The sequence below is a fragment of the Lagopus leucura genome, unplaced genomic scaffold (genome assembly GCF_019238085.1).
Source record: "Lagopus leucura isolate 7727_CA_CO unplaced genomic scaffold, USGS_WTPT01 Super-Scaffold_100034, whole genome shotgun sequence".
Taxonomy (NCBI): Eukaryota; Metazoa; Chordata; class Aves; order Galliformes; family Phasianidae; genus Lagopus; species Lagopus leucura.
The window spans coordinates 6153853-6175478 of NW_024962283.1; the positions used below are offsets into that span (position 1 = coordinate 6153853).

At 50.0% G+C, this 21626-nt stretch overlaps 3 protein-coding genes across 6 annotated transcripts in view; all 3 read right to left on the reverse strand.

Moving 5' to 3' along the window:
- DIXDC1 (DIX domain containing 1) overlaps positions 1-5495 on the reverse strand; it is a 32582-nt gene extending 27087 nt beyond the window's left edge. For all 4 annotated transcript variants that reach the window (XM_042882604.1, XM_042882601.1, XM_042882603.1 and 1 more), the window contains exon 1: positions 5269-5495. In XM_042882604.1, coding sequence (XP_042738538.1) covers positions 5269-5328 — 60 coding nt within the window. In that variant the 5' untranslated portion in view covers positions 5329-5495. The remainder of the gene's footprint in view (positions 1-5268) is intronic.
- Positions 5496-10656: 5161 nt separating this feature from the next.
- CUNH11orf52 (chromosome unknown C11orf52 homolog) lies at positions 10657-17022 on the reverse strand. The gene is made up of 4 exons (XM_042882557.1): positions 16842-17022; positions 13269-13309; positions 12437-12483; positions 10657-12118 (listed from the first exon to the last, which is right to left on the reverse strand). The coding sequence occupies exons 1-4, from the start codon at positions 16871-16873 to the stop codon at positions 11882-11884; spliced, it is 357 nt and encodes a 118-aa protein (XP_042738491.1). The 5' UTR covers positions 16874-17022; the 3' UTR covers positions 10657-11881.
- A 2155-nt stretch (positions 17023-19177) lies between these two features.
- On the reverse strand, positions 19178-21200 carry HSPB2 (heat shock protein family B (small) member 2). The gene is made up of 2 exons (XM_042882556.1): positions 21019-21200; positions 19178-20044 (listed from the first exon to the last, which is right to left on the reverse strand). The coding sequence occupies exons 1-2, from the start codon at positions 21110-21112 to the stop codon at positions 19596-19598; spliced, it is 543 nt and encodes a 180-aa protein (XP_042738490.1). The 5' UTR covers positions 21113-21200; the 3' UTR covers positions 19178-19595.
- Between the last annotated feature and the right edge of the window lie 426 nt (positions 21201-21626).

The window sequence follows — 21626 nt, forward strand, 5'->3', positions numbered from 1 at the left end:
GCAGCACACCCTGTAGCATGGATCACTCATGGGAACATGCACCACTCAGCAGGGAAAGGGTACCCAGTTGTACAGCTTCTCCCCCAGCTCCACTGCCATAGAACTGCATCAGCATTTCTAGAAGACCAAGTTCCTGTCTGCACAAAGCCCTGTACTCCAGCAAACTGGCTTGCCACAACACTTAACCATCTGCAAGACGTGACAGCAAAAAGCACTGCCTTTCCAGTGGGTCACACTAGGTGCTGCTTCATTCAGCTGTGAGCATTGCCAGCAGGGAAGAAAAATCAAGGTTCAGGTGAGTGGGAGAAGTGCAGGGACAGCAAGCCAAAGGTCCTCAATGCCTTTCCTTCCACCGCACCCCTGCAGCACTTCCACAGCCAACAGGGGCTCTGGTGACACTGAAATCTCTTTGGGCTGGGCTGGTGTAGCACACAGAGGGTAAACAAACTGATCCATTTATGGGATTACATCCTGTTTCACTAAGCTTCCCATTATTCTGCCCATGCAGCAGGTTTTAAGACTTCATTCCGTATTATCTCAGCAATGTCAGATTTTATGCTTTTACAACCCATCAAAGTCACAATCTGATCATGGCTTCACTTGTAATTATCCTGACATAGGAAATCCAACATTAACCACACCATGGCTCAGTCTGCTGGCTCAGAAAGGTGCTTGGACCTCCATGAGGCTGTTGCTGCTTACTCAGCGGAGATGGAGAGTGGGATAGAGGATGCGAGCTTCAGGGATTGCTGCTGGCTTTTGGAAGGAAAGAAAGCAGAACTGGAAAAGCTGGTGCACGCTTGCTGGAGCAGACATGGCCTTGTCACATGGACTGAGTCTGAAAGCTTTTCTTCTGTTGTAACAGCAACAGTGCACATCAGTTTTGCCTGCCCTGTTTCAGAAGTTACTTTCTACTTAATGGGGACTGTGAAGAATCAACAATTGCTAACTTCTCTCTCCTGTACAAGTGAATGATTCTGAGTCGATTTCCAGAACAGCGATGATCATTCTTGCCAGCCTGCAAGAAGCTGTTCTGCGTCTTGCAACAGTATTTTAACTGATGCTGGATCTGAGCACCCCCAATCTCAAAACAGTCTGATTCCAGAGCTAGGCAGAGCACAATCCTTCTATTACTTATATTCAATAAAGCTTTATTCAAGCAAGTACCAGTAGAAATAAAGTAGGCTTGTTTACAATAGCACATTATTATAGAATTATCCAGATTCAATACTAAAGACCTACTGAATGGAATTGCATGAAAATTGTACCTGAAGCCTGTGTAATTTGGGGAAGTAATCTCCTTCTAACAACTGGGCTGACTGCCTTACTGTCATTTTTCAAATCATTTTACAAAGTTCTGAACTGGAATGTTCTCTCATATTAATTCCATAGAGGCAAAATCCCTTCTCGTCTACAGAAAGCTTGCAATTTTACTCTGGAGTTTATTTGACTCTTCCATTCAAATACTTTTTCCAGTCCATGGAAAAAAAAAGACTTTATTTTCTCTCATTCCTCATGCATGCATAAGAAAGCATTTTGGCAATCTTTTAAGTCTCCATGTCTTCAAAGCACAAGAATTAAAATGTTATCGTTAGAACAAAAAGAAAATCACTGGGACATTTATACTTTTAACAGTGCTGCTAAAAGGAGGACTTGAAGGCAATGGAAGATGAATGTTACCACCACAAAGGAGAGAATTTCATAGCAGTAGCTGCTGTAACACTGGAGGCTGACATTTCATTAGCAGACTTACAGTACATATTTTTTCCACTAAAGCGTAAGATTTTCCTGTGTAAGCTCAGATGGTTGGAGTGATCAGTATTTCCTGATTTTATATCCAAAAACTAAAGAGCTAGTGACTTTACCAAGAGTCCTAAATTGTTGCAAAGCAAAAATGCCCCAGGTATCATCTTCCAGCACATACAAACAAAAAACAAGACTTGCTACGCTCTATCCTGCCAGGAGAACAGCAGCTCCAGACCATTCACCTCAAACAACTCCTGGCTGACAGCTATATCCAAGAGCAATCAGAGAGGGAACAGCAGTGGTTCATCCCAGCTTGTCCTTTCTTTTCCCTGAGTAACTCTGCGCTCAGCCATTTGCTACCAAGGAGATTCCTGCTACTTCTCTACATGCTGGTCTGAATTTTTGTTTCCCTAAATCCTGACTTAACGGAGAAGACACTAAGCTCAAGTCCCACACCAACATTTCTTTCAAAAACAGGATTTTCAGAGGAAAAACAAAGCAGCCTAAGGTTTGCTATACAGAGCAGAGGTTATCAGGATTGTGGTGGACTTAAGCTTAATCCTATTTATATTAACAGAGCTTTGCGTTCCAAAAAAAGGCCAGGTTTCCTTGCACTCTGAAACTGGAAGAGTAACTCTCCTACCTGCAGGAACTTGGAGCCCAGACTGCTTCAGATTCAGATCACTGTAGAGTGCTTGCGTCTAAATGACTCTGGAAGCCCTAACAGACTTCTCACAGTGGAAGAGAATTTGAAAGCTGGATACTAGGGGCCACCTGCAGTTGGAAGGAGTTCAACAACATGCAGGCATTTCTGTTAGCAAACTACAGGTTCTTTAGCAAACATACTTTGCAGTGCAGGATTTCATTTTATAACACTTTACTAGCACATACTCTGAAGAACGCTCCCAGACCTCCTGCTTATTGGAAAGCATACTGCTGAGATCAGGAGCTACTTCGTGCTTTCTCTCCACAGCCCATCATATGGTGTCGTCAGGGTCAGCACTTTATCTCATGCTCTGTGAGCCCTTACAGATAATTACAACTAAGAGCCATTAACTAATATTTTCCACAGGTGGAAGAAAAGCAGCAGCTCTATTGCAAATCTCCAGCCAGTTCTAGATCTCTTCGCTGTTCTCATTTAAGCAGTGCAATTCACCACCTGCTGCTTAGGGCTCATGTTTCTTTCAACCATGCATCAGCCCAGTCTGCCTTACAGTAAATATAGGTAGATCATGGTGCTTTGACATACTGCTCTGTCCTTTACCTTCAGTGCCATCTACATGGCTCTGTATCATGTTAAATTTTCGCCTCCTTTGAGATTAGGGAATTGCACTTTTTGAAGGTGTCCACGTATTTCTTGGTAAAGTCATTTGTAGTTGGTAGATGCTTTCAGAGGGCCTGACATCCTTGCTGTCATGTTAGACTCCCAACTTCTATAAGAGAAGTCATCTTTTCTACACACACAGTTGACGAATATGGATCTATTCTTCCTGTTAGATTTAGGGACTCTGTCTGGGAGAATAATGCTTCTTGTAATCTTCGTTCTGTTTTTTCCTTTGTAGCCTGTGGATGCTGCCTTAACACCAGCTCTAACAAGGTCAAAGATAACAGCCCTCGTTCTATAAGGATAGTCTCAGTACAAAAGGCATTTAATGTCCTGTCTGTTTAGAGCACTGAACCAAAAGTCTGCAACAACAGAGTTCAAAGGACAGACTGATTGCATCAGGATGTAATTTTAAGGCTTTGTATAATTTCTAAGCTTTCTGACATTATTACCTTGATTAAATGAGCTCTGAAATTTGCCACCCAGCGCCCCTCAAGTCTGAGGTTTCTTTTGCTTTCATTCGAGAGGCCTTTGTAGAAGCAGACCATAAAAACTTATAAGCAAAGAAAACGATGTTTCTCACTGCTCTCAAAACCAGCAGAAGACGCTTTTTTTTTTTTCCTCTTGAAAATCACTGGTTAAGTATGACACACTCTGCACAGATTTGGAAAGCACATCCTTGTATTCCAAGGTATCCAGTCACCAAGAGTCACCTGGGCCGAAAGGATGCTTATCAAAAGAACAGCATGCTCTGGGTTAGCAAGGCAATTCCTGCCATACCTCAGTCCATTGTGTGAAATGAAGTCTGACAAGAGACTGAAGGTCAGTTTTTATGGGGGGGGAGAAGGACTTTTTTCCACAGCTGAGCAGCGTAAGGGTAAAACCAGATGCTCTGAGTGGGGCTAGCCCTGAACATCAAATTGTTCTTTGCTCTCACTAATATACGGATTACGATTAGCTTACACCAGGGAAACACAGCTGCTCTCGAGAACAGGAAGCCTCCGCAACTTAAACTAAAGCAATACGTTACTAGCTAAAAGCAAGACTGAGATACCCTGTGGAGGAGGGGATGGAATATTTATACGGTCAAGCAGAGCAATCAGAGGAGACCTGTGGCTGGCATGAAGCTGTGAGGCTCACATTTCATACTCAGTTTGCTTTTCCCTTGATGACCGGTGGTGTTAAGCCCAGGAGGGATGTCCATTTTCTGTAAAGAATGGAGGGAGCACGGGAGCAAACAGACAAGGTGGTGTCTGGGCCATGAAGGGGTGAAGAACCAGGAAGCACAAACAAAACATGAAATAATAGAACACACCAAGAGACCACCCCTGCCACCGTGTGAGAACAGACATAGCAGCCACTGTTTGGTTTCATCGTGAGCCCTCACGATATTCCTTCCTCCTCAGTTTACTGGCAGGTTATGGTGCTCCAGCATGGTCTGCACAATGAGTGCAGCCAGGCAGCAGCTGCCCCGGCATTCTGTACTGAGTGCACACAGTCTGACCAAACCAACTTCTTGTGCTCCCTGAACAGGAAAGCCAATGGCAACCTGCCCTCCCCATGTAGTCACAGGATTCCCATCTCTGCAACTTCTTGGTAGTTCTCACTCCTTACGATTTATCTGTCTCCCCAATACTACAATAATAAAAAAAAATAAAGAGCACTTCAAAAAACATATTTTCCAGAGTCAGGTCAATTTCTGTCTCTCTGAAATTCAACCTACAGAAGATGATGGGAAACACAAAGACACCATGCTCTTTGTCAGCTTCTCCCAAAAGCTGCGTGTTTACAGGCTTTCTAACAGCCGTCAGATTCAGAGACCTCACATACTCAAGAAAGGAATCCATTCCATAAAATAAGCCATTCTCCATAACTCACTGCAATTTATATTATTTTCTTGTACAAATGTAAAAGCTCTATGGAGAAAATAAAATCTCCAAGATAAAATCATCAGCTGTAATCCAGCCACAAACTTTTCAGAACTACTGCTGGTTTGCAGTCCCCCTGTGGAGCTGCCCCATATTGCCTTCTGTTAGTAAACAGCTCTCCCTGCTCCCTGGCTGGAAAATCTTGCTCATTTTTCTCTTTTTCTTCTCCACAGAGGACTGGGAGACACGGCAGTTCCTAAGAGATGCTGCAGAGAAGCACACTGCCTCACCCTGGAAAAGTCCGCGTGGGATTTGGGGGCATGCATTTACCTCTGTGAAGCCCTCCTGCAGAATATCCAGTAAATTCCCCCTGGCCAAGCAGGCAAGCATTCTCCAAGAGCCCACTGAGGGGTGAGGGTCTCAGAGGGCGTACGGCAGATCCTCCAGCTCAGGGCACAGCCTCTTCCTCCTCCTCCCAGAGACAAAGAGTTGGATCTCATCAGGAACCGCATTCGTATCCCATATGTGCAGCCCGTTAGTGCACGCAGATAGTTGAGCCAAAGTCAGGGCTTGCACTGGGCATGCTCACGAGAGAGCTGCTGGGGGAGCAGCGAGAGATGTCATACGGTTCCTATAGAAACGCCTCAGCTTACAAGATGCAGCCCAAGCGCTGCGCTGGGGAAACATCTGAAACCTATTTCCAGCAGTCATACTCACACGAAAACTGCTGCGGAAAAGAGGTTTTCAAACCCACCAAACACAGCCAGCCCTGTCCGGCGTGGGGGCAGGGAGCAAGTCAGCAAATAGCAGATGCCTTGCTTAGCTAGAAAGAGAGAGGAAAGACTGTAAGAGCTGGCCAGTTTAAACTCTCAGCAATTGCTTCACAGCCCCGAAAAAATGGCACCATTTTTAGCAACCCTGTAGAGACAGGAAGCTGCAAATGAGGCCACAATGCAGCAAATAACATTTGCACAGTGCTGGGCTCCACTCTAGCCGCTGTGGCAATGAAGATGAAAAAAGAAATAAGGACAAAAGCTTTACATTAGAATTAAATACAAACCCCAGCAAAGTTTCTAAATCGATAGTAACTACATTCATTCCAGAAAAAAATGTATCAAATATCTTCAGGCAATCTCCCAAACTTCATCTCAGCTTACAAGAAGTGCCCTGAAAAAAGAAGGAAAGCATGGAGAACCCCTCCTGCCAGGGGCTGTCTGCCAGTCCTGCTGGGCAGCACAGCAAACACTGCCCAGCAACGCACCACGCCTTCAGGGCTCTGAATACCTGGCAAACCATATCTAAGGGGACAAACAAACTTGTTTTTCTGCCTAAGTATGGAAGGCTCTGGAGGAAAAAGCCATTACATAATTTTACCATTCTAGTGTTTTCTCTGTCAGATATGGAAGATGTAGGTAAAATACAGAAAAACGAGCAGCAGCTAATTTCCTTCTACAACCAAGACAAGTAACTGAAAAACAAGTCACTCGCCACTCGTGACATGAGTATTAAATATATTCCTGTTTGCCTTTCCTATTTACTTTTCCAGATTCAGTAGGAACTGAGACTTTTGTTTTCTTTAATTGCTATGTCACATCTGTTAAGCAAAACAATACAGTACTGTGAATCTTTGCAAAAAATCTTGCAAGGAGGCAATGCTGGTGGTTAGCACCTTGAGCCAATTTGCTCTGGAGACTCAAAATGACTCATAACACCATTAACCGGATGACAGGAAATATTTCTCCCCATTTATACAGTGCAGACAACCAGGTTGTGCCTTGCAATTTCAATTACACTTCATAGAAAACCTGAGTGAACGGATTCTCCATCAGCAGGTGACTTCATTTGAAAAACAAAACTAATTTTGAGCCTTTTCTGTGAACTTTATAATAATCTCAAAGAAAGTTATATTTGTTAACTGTTTCTCAATGCTGCACAGTAAACATATGTTCATGGAAGACATTTACAGGTAAGAATACTGAGGTCATCCCTTCCCTCCATCCCTTCAATTTCTGGAAGTAAACACACACACACACACAAATCCAGATAAACTGCAGAAGTACTACAGTGAAACCAAACGTACTTTGGTTGTATGGAGAGGTGACAGATGGCTGCGAGACGTTCTCTGATTGTGTTTGGAATTGGTTTTATGAATTTGATAGCAGATTAAGAATTATGTGCTCACAATCCCTACAAGCTCTAGATACACTTGTCCTTTGAAGAGGAGATAAGCCACAGGCAGACAGTCCCCCACCACAGACTTTATACTGGAGACATGACCCAAATTTTCAGGATTTCAAAATGGGATAAAGAGATAATCTGTGAAAACAGCAGAGAAACAAAAAGTGCAAAAATAATTTAATGTGTAAAAGGTATTGTTTAAATCATAATAAGCTGATAGTCTGCAAAAAGAGTTCACTGATGATGGACCTTGGTGGCATTCAGTGGAAATGACTTAAGAAACAACAATCTTTGTTATATTGGAAAGCATTTCTCTCACCCTACTCCCCATTCTCCCATTTCCTGGCACAAAACAAAGGACTTAAAGCTAGATGCGTCACTCGTAGTATGGTAGTGCCATCCCTGAGAAATGCAAAAGATCGTCAGCTGAACATATTGGGGGAATTGTGAAGAATTTCACTTGGGTTGGAGTGAATGCTCAGGTCGGACACCCTCCTCTGCCTTCCTTTTTGGATCAACAAAAGCTGGGACTGAAATCTGAAATTCAGGTGATCGCTTTCAATCTCATAACGCTACCAAGGAGCTTCCACCCACTAGAACATGGCAGCGGGTGGTGTTCTCCTTACTCATGGCAGGTCCAGGGACAGACCTGCTCACAGCCTGCTGTCCATCAGAGATTTTGTCATCAAAAGATTTGTTTCTACATTATCTCTGAAACAGAACTGCTTTTCTTAGACAACAGGAATATCAGAGAATAGAAACTAGGCCATTTCTGATGGATAGAGTGAGTGGCTATTCTTCTATTTATTGTGGTAACACAAATGGGGTACATGTGTGTGCTGAAAATAAGTTTTAAAAATTAAATTCCCTTTTTGCATTTCACTCTTAAATATCAGGCCTCTTGTAGCAGGGATATTTTTCTTTCACTTTATAGGCATCGTAAAAGGTCCCTTTGAATGTTTTATTTGCAATAAGAAAAAATAAATGGTCCTCTCAACTAAAAATAATTCATTGTAATTCTTACTTTCCAGAAAGACTTTTAAAATTCCTGAAAAACAATTCCAAAATGAAGTGAATGGGAGGCAGCGATGCTAAAAGGATCTTGGCTCTATGGCTCCTGATTGCTGACCTTCAGAACACGCAGCGCAGGTTTGGTTGGCAGCATTGCCCTCTCCTGGCCGCTCTCAGCATAACCGTCGTGCTGAATGCTGGGCAAGATGCAGGACAAAGCACCTTGGAAGAGACCAAGCTGAGCGGTGCAGCTGATACAACAGAAAGAAGGGATGCCATCAAGAGGGACTTCGAAGGACTTTAAAGGTGGGCCCATGTAGACCTAACAATGTTCATCAAGGCCAAGTACAAAGTGCTGCACCTGAGTTGGAGCAATCCCAGATATGCATACAGACTGGAAGGAAAACTCCTTCAAAGTAGCCCTGTGCAGAAAGACCCGAGGGACCTGGCAGATGAAAAACTTAACATGAGTGAGCAACCGTCTGTTTGCAGCCCGGAAGGCCAATAGTATCCTGGGCTGCCTTAAAAGAGGAATGGCCAGCAGGGCAAAGTGGTGGTTGTTTCACTCTGCCTTGTACGGCCCCTTTGGAGTACTGCCCTTAGCACAGAAATGATGTTGAGGAAAGGGCACAGGGCACGAGGGTGCTCAGAGGGTTGGAGCACCTCCCCTACAAAGACAGGCTGAGGGAGCATGGCTTATTCAGTCTGGAAAAGAGAAGGCTGTGAGGAGGCCTCACTGTGACCTTCCTGTATGTAAAGAGAGATTATAAACAGGAGGGAAAATGACTTTTTACATGGGTAGGCAGTGATAGGACAAGAGGGAATGGTTTTAAACGAAAGGAGGGAGATTTAGATTAGATGTCAGTGGAAGATTTTCAGTGAGGCAGTGAGGCGCTGGCACAGGCTGCCCAGGGAGCTGTGGGTGTACCATGGCGACATTCAAAGCCAGGCTGGATGAGGCCCTGGGCAGCCTGAGGCGGTCCTTGATGTCAGCAACCCCGCCCATGGTGGGGGAGTTGGGACTAGATGATCTTCGAGGACCTTTCCAACCCAAGCCATCCTGCGATTCAGTGATTCTATGATTCAGAAGCACAGCTCACAGGGTGCCCCTCCCAACCTCCCCACAAAGCTCACGCAGAGCGGTCTCACTCACAGACGCCGCAGCAGGCTGCGGTGGGGGATGGAGCCCCGCACCCAGCCGCGTTCCCATGCCAGGTGCCGCAGCTCCGCTCAGCGCAGCAGGGGCGCGCCAGCAGCACGGCCCGCCTTCTGTCCGCAGTCCTGAGGGGGAGAAGCAAAGGCATCAAACACGAAGGGCGGGAACGGACTCGGCAGTGCGGTGCCTGGATGCACCCCTCTGTACCGTCCTACAGCAGGCAGCAATTCCCCTCTGCGGTGGGTATATCCAGGGCAGAAAGTTGTTGCCTTCTGTAGAAAAAAATACATTTGAGTTTTAACGTCCGTGGACTTGGGGGAAGTTACACATCTTTTGTTTTCTTCCACACGTAAAGCGAGGATGGTGGACAGGATTCCTTCAGAACATGTACACAGGATTCCCGATGACGTCGGCTTGTAGCACCCGTGGGACCCAACTATCTCCCCCACTCCTGGAGGAGGAATCCGAATCAGCACTGCCAACGCAGCAATGGGAATTGCTAATTTAAAACGGAACGGCGGACAGGTGCCAGGCGCTGACAGGCAGGGCAGCCGGAGCGCGGGGAAAGAGGGGAACCCCAGAGGGCAGGATGGGGCCCGGGAGCTGCGGAGCCCCGGGGAGGGGGTTCTCAGAGAGAACGGGGCTCCGGGTCGGATCCCAGCCCGCTCCCTGCCGCCCTACCTGCGCCCGGCCCGCGCGCGTCGCCGCTGCCATGGGGACGGGTGGGGGCGGGGCGGAGCGGAGCGGCCGCCGGGGGGCGGGAAGCGGGCGGGGGCGGGAAGGCGTGAGGCGCGTCCTCCCGTCAGGACGGGAGGGGAAAGGAAGTGCGAGTCGATCAGCTCGATTCAAAAATCTTATCTTTAATGTCCAAGGAGCGTTCGATATATCAACACTCTTGGGAAACGTAGGAGACAGGCTGCTGGAGCCTGTTAATCAGTGCAAAAACAAGGCTTTTAGGAAAAAACTTCAGAACGTGACTTCGGCTTCTGATCAGTTTGGGGCCTGGCAATCGAGCCGAATCACTACCGCCGTTCAGGGTGCTGGGCCACCTCCAGGCCACGGCGCACCTCAGCAGGCTGCCCTCCGAGGGGCGCCCAGTGGGCACGGCGGATGGGCTGTGCTCAGACACGGGGATCTTTGGCAACCTAAATGGCTCTGTGTCTTACTCTGCAGGCGTTCCAGTAGCCAGCTGGGCTCAGCTCAGTAGCGCGGGCAAAAAGAGAATATCCTGTTCAGGTAGAGAAAGAGACTGTTCCCATTCATTATTTAAAAAAGTCTGGCCTTATAATAGCCCTGATGTTGTCTGCTGGACAGCGCGAGCAAGAAGACCTGCTCAGGTAGAAAGGTTGTAGGACTGGTCCTCACAGCACTTCTGCCTTAGCACACAGTACCCACATCAGCTTTATTGTTACAAGGAGGAGCTCCCTCATGGTTTTTCTTTTACATTTAAATGAGCCATAATATGCAAAACATTGCACATTTATAAAAGGTACCAGATGTCCATTTTTCAACACTGGCAATAAACAGGTTGCTCCAGGACCTGTGTTTGGCCATGCAGACTATTACCTAGGAACAGACTGTGCCAACTACTGACTCAGGGCCTGAGGACACTGCTTGGGAGCCCTCTCAGCTCCCAACACCACAACTGTCAGATGCAGCCCCGTGGTAGAAGATTGTGGACAGTTGCTGTCCTGCATTGCTAACACTATTTTAAACCCATAAGCAAATTCTCCAAAGTGTCTTCAGGAGCTTTAGCAGAAGACACCACGTGGCATGTACTCTATGTTGCAGGGTTTTATAACTAAGGCTGACAACACAAAATAAAAAATGAATGGAGAAAAAGTGCAAAGCCCTCTTTAAAATTGTCCAGGATTCATTCACAGCGTCTCAGGCATGCAAACAGCTACTGCAGCCCAAGGACTGGGTAACTACCCTGAATATAGGCAGTGGCTTTAAATGGCTGCCTTTCAGATAAGCTGCTGGTTTTCCTTCTTTCATTTTCAGAGAAAAGAGCTCACTAACCAATTAACCAATTAAGCATTGACCAATTAACATTCTTAGTTAATTGGTACCACCTTTCAATGGAAGGAACTGTTCTGTACCCCTTGGTTAATTCTGCATTTCCGACCTTGGCCTCAGTGTGCTGTGCATGGTGGGAAGATGCTGCTTTCTGAGAAAAGGAGATGCACAATGTGCATGACTGCAGTGTGCAGCGGCTGGTACCAGAGGAAGACCTTACAGCAGTTACAGCTAGAACTTCCATGCAATTTCCTCCCGCTATCAACCACATTCTGTTCTTAATATCAGCATAAAATCCCATGGCAACATCTCCCTTGCCCCAGAACAGAATCTTGTATGCTGCATTCCCACACAGAGCTGTGCAGAGCCAAGGGGAACAGGTTGGTTTTTGACCAGCAGAACCAGAGGCGACTACTCCTCATGTGAGAGTAAATGTGTGTGTTCTCGTGCAGGTGGAAGACGCAGCTGCTCTGCTCTGCAGGCAGGCTCAATGCGTTCATGAGGTTAGCCTGAGCCTGCAGCATCTTTACGCCTGTGGAATCCATTAGCTGCTGAAGGAGGCAGGGGCTACCAAGCTTTTTAAACCAAGGTCCCATTCTTGCTGTCGTATTTCAGTCTGGGCCGGGGGAAGTTGAGGGTGGCATACTCTGTGGCATTCTGCATTTGCAAGTTCTTCACCTCTTCCGCAGAGCGCTCCCGCACCTTGGTGAACACCTGGATGTCTGCATAATGAATGCTGTCGTCCTGCTTTGTGTTCTTGGGTTTATTCACAGTAGCATAGACTGGAAACTCCGTGACATTTTCATGTGCTGGAGGCTTTGGGAAAAAGAGATCAGAGTCAACTGGACCTGCATGCCCTACATGCTGCCCCTGCACTGCCCAGCCCACTGACACCTCAGGCTCAGAGACAGGCATCATCCTACTGCATCTTTTACAGATCAGTGAGAAAAACTAGGCCTGTATCACTGTGCATCAATGCACGTCGCTCCCACAGCCCTCCCAGCCTACACTGGATGAGATGTCACAGCTCTGAATGAACAGCCCATGTGCGCCTGACCCCTCTAGGCTAGGAAGCGATGGTTAACCCCGTTCTGCCAACATCCAGTCAGAAAACAACCCCATGAAGCTGTTTACCTTCCTGCCAGGCTGGTGCTGTTGGCTCTCATGTCTCACACTGGTTCCTGAAAAAGAGACACCGGCGGATCAGGTTAACACAACTGTTTATTGTTCCAGTTTTGAGTTCCAAAAAGCAGCATCTGGCACATGGGCTCTCTCCCCTGGACGCGAATCAAATTTCCACCCCATCTGACATCCTCAGCCCTCATGCTGCCTCTGAGGCCCGTCTCCCAGAAGAAAGCCTGGGCTTGTTTCTTTGGAAAAAATAAGGTTTCCTGGGATGACAACATGCTGTGGACCGTAATGTTCTTGGCAGAACCCAGAAGGATGTACATAGCACAGAGAGCCTCCTTGTCAGGCCTTTGGAGAAGTCAGATCCAGTTTTAACTTTGTTATTTCCTCTGCTGCCTGCAAACATATTTTGCCCAGCATGGTCCAAAGGCCACAGGACACAACTGGGCTATTAGTTCCTCCTGCTTTATTCTAGGCACTGATGTCAGATGAATGTTTGCAGCTCTTATGGGAGTTTGATTCAGTTCCTGCTGTGCTGCACAACAGGGTACTTACACATTTTTATGTGCACAACTCAGATATTTTAGATATACCAGTGAAGCCCATTCCCATCCTCTTGCCAAATTCCATGGCTTATATCCCCCCTGCTTTAAATTTCAATGAAATTTGCCTTTTGCCTCTGTCAGACCTCTCTTGAGAAAGGTCAAGTATGGAAGAGTTTGGGAGAGGGCCTCAGCTAAGGGATCCATCTGCAGCCAGCGCTGATGAACGCCAACTATCCAGGGGCTGATTTACTTCCACTGTTCTTGCACTCTAGAGCATCTTCACAAATCCTTACCTTGCTTTTCCTTCTTCCTTTTAAAAAGCGAAGGACAGTTCCTGGAATCAGAGAGAGATGTCAGCCTCGAGAAGCTTCACCATCTGCCTTCATCACACTCAGAAGCACACCCCAACATTCTGCATTTGTTCAGGGAAATCCAAGAGCCCCTCCTTCCCCTCCCCCCAATCCAACCACCCCTACTTGGGTGTCTGGGACTGCCAAGTTCCATTCAGAGCTTTGTGAGCATCTGTGCAGGCTCCAGCCCTGCTGAGGGAATGAGACACCTTCTGAATGTGAGTGAATTTTGCAGGGAAAAGGCCCAGGGGTCCCTCTTCAATGACTCCTCTACTACATGCTACAGACACCCCCAAGACTCCTTGCCTTTCAGCCCTGTCTGGCAGTCCTGTTACGCACAGGCATCAGTGTGAAGGAGAACATATTTCACTGCAACTATGTTTCCACAGCTGTATGATCAAAGTTACAAGATACTGAGCATGATCCCCCTTAGCATGAAACATTTGTCTTAGAGCAAGAAGCTCTGATAGCCCATGCTTCGGCTTCCTTGCCCACCGAGCTGCGGTGCACAGCCAACATGCTAATTTAATCTTTCAGACTGTGTTTTTCCTGATTGCAGTTTTCCACTTAAACACAACCAAACCAAACAAGTTGCACACTTTATATAAGCCAAGCCAAACACAAATCTTGTCCGTACCTGTGTGACCAGAGAGAGAAAAGCCAAACACAACCATGTCCCAGCCATGGTGCAAATAGGAGCCAAATTCATTCTGTATGCAACAGCAGAGCCAAACTTCCACAGTCTGGTGCAGGCCGGGCAGCATGGCCAGAGCAGAGACGTGTCACATTCCAGGCCAGATGCATGAGACAAATGTTGTCTTTGCAGCATGAAGCAAACGTTATCCTTGCAGAATGCTCATATGGCTGGAAGGGAGCAGGTGCCAGCTCTGGTGCAGCTGCTCCTTTGCACACACATGCACTTAACAGAGCCTGCAGCGCAACTGAATGTGAGCAGCCAGGGCTCTGAAGGGGGCTGGAGAGCTCCCAGAGATCAGCCAAGGTCCAAAGCATGTCGTGCATTTGCTTGACAGATCTGCCACAGGTAGGAGCAAAGAGGTGCCTGAGGCACAATTTTAGAGGCAGTTTTGGGAGCAACAGAGCACGGCTGAGTGTGTGGTAATGGCTTGCCATTCTAATGGCAAAAGGAGAAAAGGAATGACAAAGAACCAGGAGACCTTCAAAACAGCTGGTAATTATTAACCAGGAGCTGGGAAATCAAGGGTAGCTCTGGGGAATGCAAGGGCTATACAAAAGGATTCAGCTCTGCTTCTTATGGCGTTGTCCTGGTGTGGTTCCCACCTGTAGATCCCCCTCCACTGTTGCCATGAGCCCGCAGGGTTTCCAGGACCCTCCCTGCCTGGCTTTGTGCTGGAGCTTTTGCATCTTTGCAGTCAGGTTGTGGGCTGCAATTAAAACAGCACCATGTGAAGTAAGTTCAGCAGAGTCCAAAGTCTCTTTGCTGGGAGGCACGTTCCAGCCCCAGCTTTCCCAACCGCCTTGGCTTGTTTTGGTTGTCTTTCTTTGCAGAGTGAGCGTTTGCAGCCAGCGTGTAGTCTGTTCTGAGACTGTCTGCAGGCTAATCACAGCCAGGCAGGAGACAGCATCTCTCTGCCTCAGATCTGCAGTAATTACAATGGATGTGGCAAGGGAAACGAGCAAGGCAAACCTCTCCCCTCTTCTTCTCAAAACCTGGTCAGACGTGCTGTAACTGACAACCTGCTGGATGCATGCTGTATTCTGCCTGACAGCATGTGTCCCTGCTCCTGCACCGCTGCTTCTCCTTTCCCCATGTCATTACCAACCTAATTTCTGCTTCATGCTGAGCCCCAAATTCTGGCATCCTTTGCTGCCCATGCACAGTGAAGTGAGAATCCTGCCCAGGGCTGAACTTGCAGAGACACCCAGACCCCAGGGCATGCTTTCTTTCACTGACAGCTTCTGTTCTGAAGAAGTTTGCTGAAAAGGATTTTCTCATGATTTCAGGAACCTCCTCCCTTCCCTACAAAAGGCAGGTACCTACCTCCCCTTTTACAAGTCTCAGCTTTAGTTAGGAAGCCAACTCTTTGCTGATGCTGAGTAAATACCTAGAAATAAAAGCATTACTGGTGCCCAGAAGTACCTGAACTAAGAGAAGCAGCGCCTTTTTTCCCTCTGTCATGAAGGCAAAGCCATGAATCACGCAGACCTCTGCAGTGGGGCTTCAGTGCACCACAGTCTGCTCTTGGTCATGGTGGTCTGTGGGTGTCCTACAAGCCATGTTACCTATAGCACAGACTCATTTACCTTCCACTCTCCTTACTTATCTGTTCACCGCCTGTGCAGCGTAGGGAAGCCTGCAAGCCTGAGGCCCTTCCTCAGCCAGGTGCTTTCCTGTGCAAGACACAGTGAGAAGCTCCTGGGAGAGCTCTGCTTCAGTCCCTACATGGAGCACGAGTTAGCATGAGAGCTCCACAAGGGGTGCTGGGGCAAAAGGCTCTTGGGCTAGAGCTTAGTCCTCTACTGCCAGAGGGGAGCAGGGAGACGGTGGTGACACCACCAGCAGAAACACCCCAGCTTCTAACTCTCCATTTGGGAAAAACACCCAGAAGGACGCAGCAGTCCTGGTCCTGCAGCCTTGGGACAGCAGAAGTTGGCACTGACCCTGAAGTGGCAGTTGCAGCCAGGCTGCCACCACACTGCTCCCCAGGCAGAGCGGAGAGCTGCTTTCCTTGTCTGGGCAGCTGACCATCCAGCCTGGGTTTAGGCTTTCTTTAGGAGGCAGAAGTGTCTGCGCATGGCCCGGCATTGCTCAGACCTGGGGGTGCCACATGGTGTGTGCTGATGGTGCTTTCTGCGCTCCAAGGGGCCTGTGTAGGCTCTTGCTCACTGCAGCCTGAAGAGAGTGCCTTGGGCACCTTGTTTAACCCCTGCCATAGGGCAGAGGAAGTGGAAGACAAGGAGATTTCGAGAACCAGCTTCCCCCCTTCCAACTGCAATTCCTATTCCTGAACCCCAGACTCCGAGTGTACAAACCCTCTCTTCGGCTCCAGCCACTAGGTGATGCTGTGCCTCTTAATTATTAAAAAGCTCCGATGATTTTCTATTACTTGAGCAAATGCAGTGTTGGAGAGAAAGTCCCCTGCGCTTCACCTGATACCTACAGCTCTCCCCGCGCTCTCAGCACTCCGTGTTCCCACCCGGCACCACCCCGTGCGCCGCGCCGGCGAAGCGTGAGAGCGGGGGCTGAGCCGCCCCTCCTCTCGGGAGCCTGACAGCATCTGCACGGCGCGACCCGGGCAGAGGGGTTGGGGGGGGCCGCTGCCCTTCGGGGCAGTGCCACAGCCTGCAGGTTTTACCTCCGCTGGGGAACTTGTAAGGATTTCAACTCGATCCTCGCAGAACCCAGCTATAGCACCGACGAGGCGAGCCCCCCGCCCCGCCCCGCCTCGGCAGGTGCGAGGAGCAGCCCCGCTGCAGCCCTGCTGAGCGCTGCCCGAGTTTGGCTCCGGCCGCCGCCCCCCGCCCCGCCGTACTCACCACGGGCGCCTGCAGCTGCAGCGGTTGCCCATGTCGCTCCTTCCTCCATGAAGCCGGAGCGTTCTCTGCACGGGCACGGCTTCTATTTCCTGGTTCCCCGCTCGTCCCCTGGCTATTCCAAGGGAGTGTCTGCAGGATCAGATTTCTCGCCGCCGCGCCGGGCCCATGCGTGCCATCTACCGGGGGGCTGCCGCCGGCTGCCCGGGGCTAGGAGGGGCAGCTGCCGTCCCCCGGGGCCAGGCCTAGGGCTGGAATTCTGCCTTCAGCTGCCCCGCTCCTGGCATGCCGGCAGGGAAGGAGTGCAGGAGGGATTCAGGTGTTCCTGCGCAAGAGGAGCTCTAAAGCGGGAGCTCAGGAAGAACAGGAGCTGTCAGTTCTGTTCATGCGTATCAAGTGGGATGTCTGGAAAATGTGTGGCATCACCTGGGGAAGGGAGTGGACCACCTGCGAGGGAGGCAGTGGCCCAGCAGAAGTGGGAGTAGGTTTATAGAGCACATCTGGTTGTTGAGGTAATACTTAATGTCAAAGTATTGTTGATTTTGCCCTGGAACAGAAACTGTGCCCCACAGCCTCAATTTGGCAGTTCTGTGTGGATCTGAACACTCCAAGGGATGTGCTGACAGCTGGGGGAGCTCCCATTCTTCCTTCTGGTGGGCTGAGGGGAGGCAGCCCTGCTCCCAGTCGCCCAGCATCGCTTGTCTGCCTGAGCACAGAGCAAAGCCTGGGACTTCCCAGCAGCAGAAGGAGGAGGAGAATTCTACCATGCTTCAGCCGGGGGCACGGCTGCTCTCCTGGGGGAGCTGCACTGCAAGCTGCACAGGGTCTTGAGCTGAATCTGCTGCCCTGTGCAGCTGGGCTTCTGAAAGTCCTGCAGCCTGGGCCTGACTCATGCAGGCGGGTGGGCTTCAGCCCTGCCCCCAGCAGGACCAGTTCTTGGGGTGCTGCACAGGCCGGGTGGTCTCAGGAATCTGAGTACCGTTGGGAAACTGCAGACTCTGTGTCTCAGGGTTTGTCCACAGACGCTGTTGATTCAGTGAGCCACTGTTTTGATTTCTGGGATAACTACGTTGCTTTGTGGAGAGGAAAAACAAAGAGGCTGGGAGCCTTTTCCCATCAGCCCCAAACACAAACGCTGGAGCTGCTGCTTTGAGCTCCACTGGAGAAACAGAAAGGCATTGAAAACATTGGCACAGCCAGGGAGCCCTTGGCTGCCGCTCCGCATTCCCCTGCAGCCCGTCAGCACGACGGGAGCCGCCTGGTTCCAGCACCGAGCAGCGAGCGTCGGGCGCAGCCCCGGGTGGCACCAGGCAGTGCCAGTTCCTCCCTCCCCCCACCCCGGCAGCTGCCCTCGGCCTGTCTGGGTGACAGGCTGTGAGCCTGGCACAGCGCGAGCCTGCGAGTGCCCAGCGGTGAGGAATGAACTTGCTGGAGAGAGCGGATGGAGCTCTTAAGAGAGTGATGAGAACTGTGTAATGGTTGTATTGCTGTGCGTTTGCACTGCAGTGTGTCATAGACTGGGAGTGTGCTGCGATAGGTACGGGTGCAAGGCAAGTTGGCATCACCGCAGAGGGAACTCTGAACTGCTATAGGCACTTCTCTCTTAGGACCTGTGCCCTGCATAGACCCAGCCCAGGCCCTGTGACTGCTGCAGGGGCTTGGGTGGATGCTGTGAGTGGGACGGGGTGTGTGCTGCACAGTGGGGCAGTCCGCTCCTGAAGGACCAGTCAGTTCTCGCTCTTACAAGCAAGTGACTGGAAGTCATTAATGCGGGATTATCTCTGAAATTATTACTGATAGCCTAGACAAAACCTGTTGTAAAGGTGATTTTTATTTTGGCGTCATCTGAATTATTTACTGGCCCTCCTTCCTCACAGAGAGGAGTGCAGAAGACTGCAGCCACATTCTGACAGGAGGAAGCTTGTCCATGGCGACCTCGGAGCTTTTCTCTCTCCTTAGGAGGGCTGCACTGAGCTGTGCCAGGGTCCCCATATTTGGCCGGTGACACAGCATTCTGGATGCTTTAATTGGCACTGACAAGGATTGTGCCTGACGCCTGCTGAACCCTGGGGCTGGCTGCGCAGCAGCTGCCACTGACAGCAGCACACCCGATCCCCAGTCCCACGTCACAGGGCTGTGAAGACGTTTCTCATGTAGCTGGTAGCATCACCATGTCTGCTAAAGGGGCAAATCTCTCATTTATGGGACTTTTCTCCAGACGAGTTCAGAGTGAACTCTCCACTGCTCTGCTCCTTGCATTCCAAGCTGCTAAGGCATCATCCGTCCTTCCTGCTGCACAGTAATGTGGGCAGGAGCAGTGTGAGTCCAAGGCAAATGAGTGAAGCTTGGAGGCAGATTTATTCCTCTTTCCATTCAAGAGCTGTGGGTACTTAACAGCATTGCATCTGCACAAAGGCCAGCACCAGCAAGGTGCTGGGATTGCATGGGCAGGTGCACAGCCTCAGAGCATTGGGCGAGAGCAGCCCTTGCAGTGTGGGGTGAGAGAAGAGCATGGTGCTCACTGGGCACCCAGGAGAAAAACTTGCATTAGAGTCCCTTCCATGAACACTTTAGTCCCCCTCTTTTTTCATTTCCAAGCCCCTTCTTCTGATCATCAGCCTTAAGAAGCAGAAGTCTGGCATATGCACAGCTGTGTTCCAGCCCTTCTAAACACTGATGGTGAGAAACAGAGGCCTGGCACAGTGACTCCCTTTTCTGCCTCTCCCCCCTCCCTGCTCAAACCCAGCTTTGGGGCCTTTAGGACTCTTCTTTCCCTTTTCCTTCCTCAGACTGTTCTTCCTGCCCCACTGTCTGCTCCTGGATTATCTTCACTTCAATGATCCTGGCCTTCACCTCCTTTCCTGTTCGGGGTGCCACAATGTTCAGAATGCCATCGTGGGACAGGGTGGCTCTCATCAGCAAGGGGTCGACGTCCAGTGGGAGGATGTAGGTCCTGGTGAACTCCCGGGAGATGAAGCCGTGGCGGTCAGCCCTCTGGGGGTGCTGCCCCACCACCTCCAGCAGGTTGTCCACAGTGCGCACTGTCAGCTCGTCGGGCAGGAAGTGGCAGACGTCCAGGAACACCTCGTACTTGTGGTCATTGAGGCTGACCTCCGAGGTGCCTCGATCCAGCTGCTTGTTGATCCGAGGCCTGATGTAGTAGCCGTGGTACAGAGCAGGAGCTAAAATCTCACATGGGGACACACCTAGAAATGAGACCCAGTGGGAAGTGGGGGATTTCCCAGGGAAAGGGATGGAGAAGCAGGGAGGCTGGGTCCTGCAAACACCTTGATATTGCTGCTGCGTCAGTTCTGCAATGGGGACAGAGGCTCTGCCATTTCCTACCCTTGCATCTCCAGAGTGCACGCTCAGTACCAAAGGCTCCTCTGCCATAAGCTGAGGGCTGACATCCAGCTAGGGCATCTGCTGGGTGGACTGGGAGGGACTGGTGGGTGCATTGGGTGCTCAGCAACGCAAAGCCCGCGGCTGGGGCTGGGCATGGAAAATGCTGATGGTGAAGACACTGCCCTGAAGAACTAAAGGCCTTTTGTTTGCCATTGTCCAGAGGGCTTTCCTTGGATCTTTTTGCCTTTTCACGCTGCTGTGCCGATGCTGAATGGTTCTGCTGCTGCCCACATTCCTTCGTCTCTGCCAACCGTTGCCGGGCTTTGTGCTTAACACCCCAGCTCAGCTTTTCTCACTGTTCCCGGCTACAAAATCTTCCCTCCCCCCTCCCCCAGCAGTAGTTTTCTAAACTCCCTCCCCCCCCATCCTGCTGTGGGCAAGGTGGAACTGCTGCTGACACACCTCTCCCATGAGCAGGGTGCAACCTCCCCTGGCAATGGAGAAGAGCACTGGGATATGTCTTGCACAGTCACAGCCTCTGTGGGGTGTGGTGAGGTGGGGGGCATGAGGGGACAACGCTTTGCTCCCTGCTGCAGAGCATGTGCATGAACAGACCCTGGGGGCACAGGAAAGGGACAGGGGAACCAGCACTGGGCATGGAAGGAGGAGGTGGACCTAAAGAGAGCTCCTGGCTGTGCCTAGGCTATCCTCCTGGTTTTGCCTGGGTTCCCACGCTTGGGCTTCCTTGGCTCCTGAAGCTCCTCTCCAGAGGGACTGTGCCAGCCTCCTGCACCCAAAGACAGAGAGCTGCCGGGGGTCCCATCTCCCTGCTTACCTTCTCCAAAGTTCTGGTCGTAGATCTTGCTGGGGTTGGCGAACTCGTACTCTGAGCTCATGGGGTAGGCGTGGGGCACCGTCCGCGCGGCCATGGAGAGCTGAGGAAGGGGCCTGTCCAAGCAGTCGCTGCCTCTGAGAGCGGAGGCTGCAGATTGCAAGGTTTTAGTTGGGTGAATTCCACAGGGAGGAGTGTGTGATAAAAAGACAGACCAAAATAGCCTTGCACCAGGCCCCGGGCCGCCTCGCCAGGGTGACGAGGGAAGCGCCTCATTGCATTCCTGTAGAGCTGCAGGCTCTGCCTGTCAGCGGGGTGCAATCCCGCACCTCCTGATTCCCTGCCTTGGGCAGGGGACAAGAGACAGGAACTGGGCCCCCAGCTGCCCCTGCCAAGCCAGCAGGGGACAGGACAATGCCTAATGGTGGCTGGTGCTTGGTGAGGTTGTGTGCAGTCATGCAAAGCCATTGTTGTGAGCTTAGCCCTCAAATCAGCCCCAGAGAAAGGGATTTGTTTTCCCCTGAAGCTGAGTCTCTTGTTCCTGGGAGTGGTAAGGTGCTGCAGACTGTTAAGTGGCACTAAGCAGACCCTGATGCTGACACTCCAGAACT

Coding starts and splice junctions, on each gene's coding strand:
- CUNH11orf52 (XM_042882557.1), bottom strand. CDS start 16,873: ATGGGCAACCGCTGCAGCTGCAGGCGCCCGTG. Junction 13,310..16,841: donor TGCAGCTGCAGGCGCCCGTG/GTGAGTACGGCG, acceptor CTCTGATTCCAG/GAACTGTCCTTCGCTTTTTA. Junction 12,484..13,268: donor AAGGAAGAAGGAAAAGCAAG/GTAAGGATTTGT, acceptor TCTCTTTTTCAG/GAACCAGTGTGAGACATGAG.
- HSPB2 (XM_042882556.1), bottom strand. CDS start 21,112: ATGGCCGCGCGGACGGTGCCCCACGCCTACCCCATGAGCTCAGAGTAC. Junction 20,045..21,018: donor CGACCAGAACTTTGGAGAAG/GTAAGCAGGGAG, acceptor TCTCATTTCTAG/GTGTGTCCCCATGTGAGATT.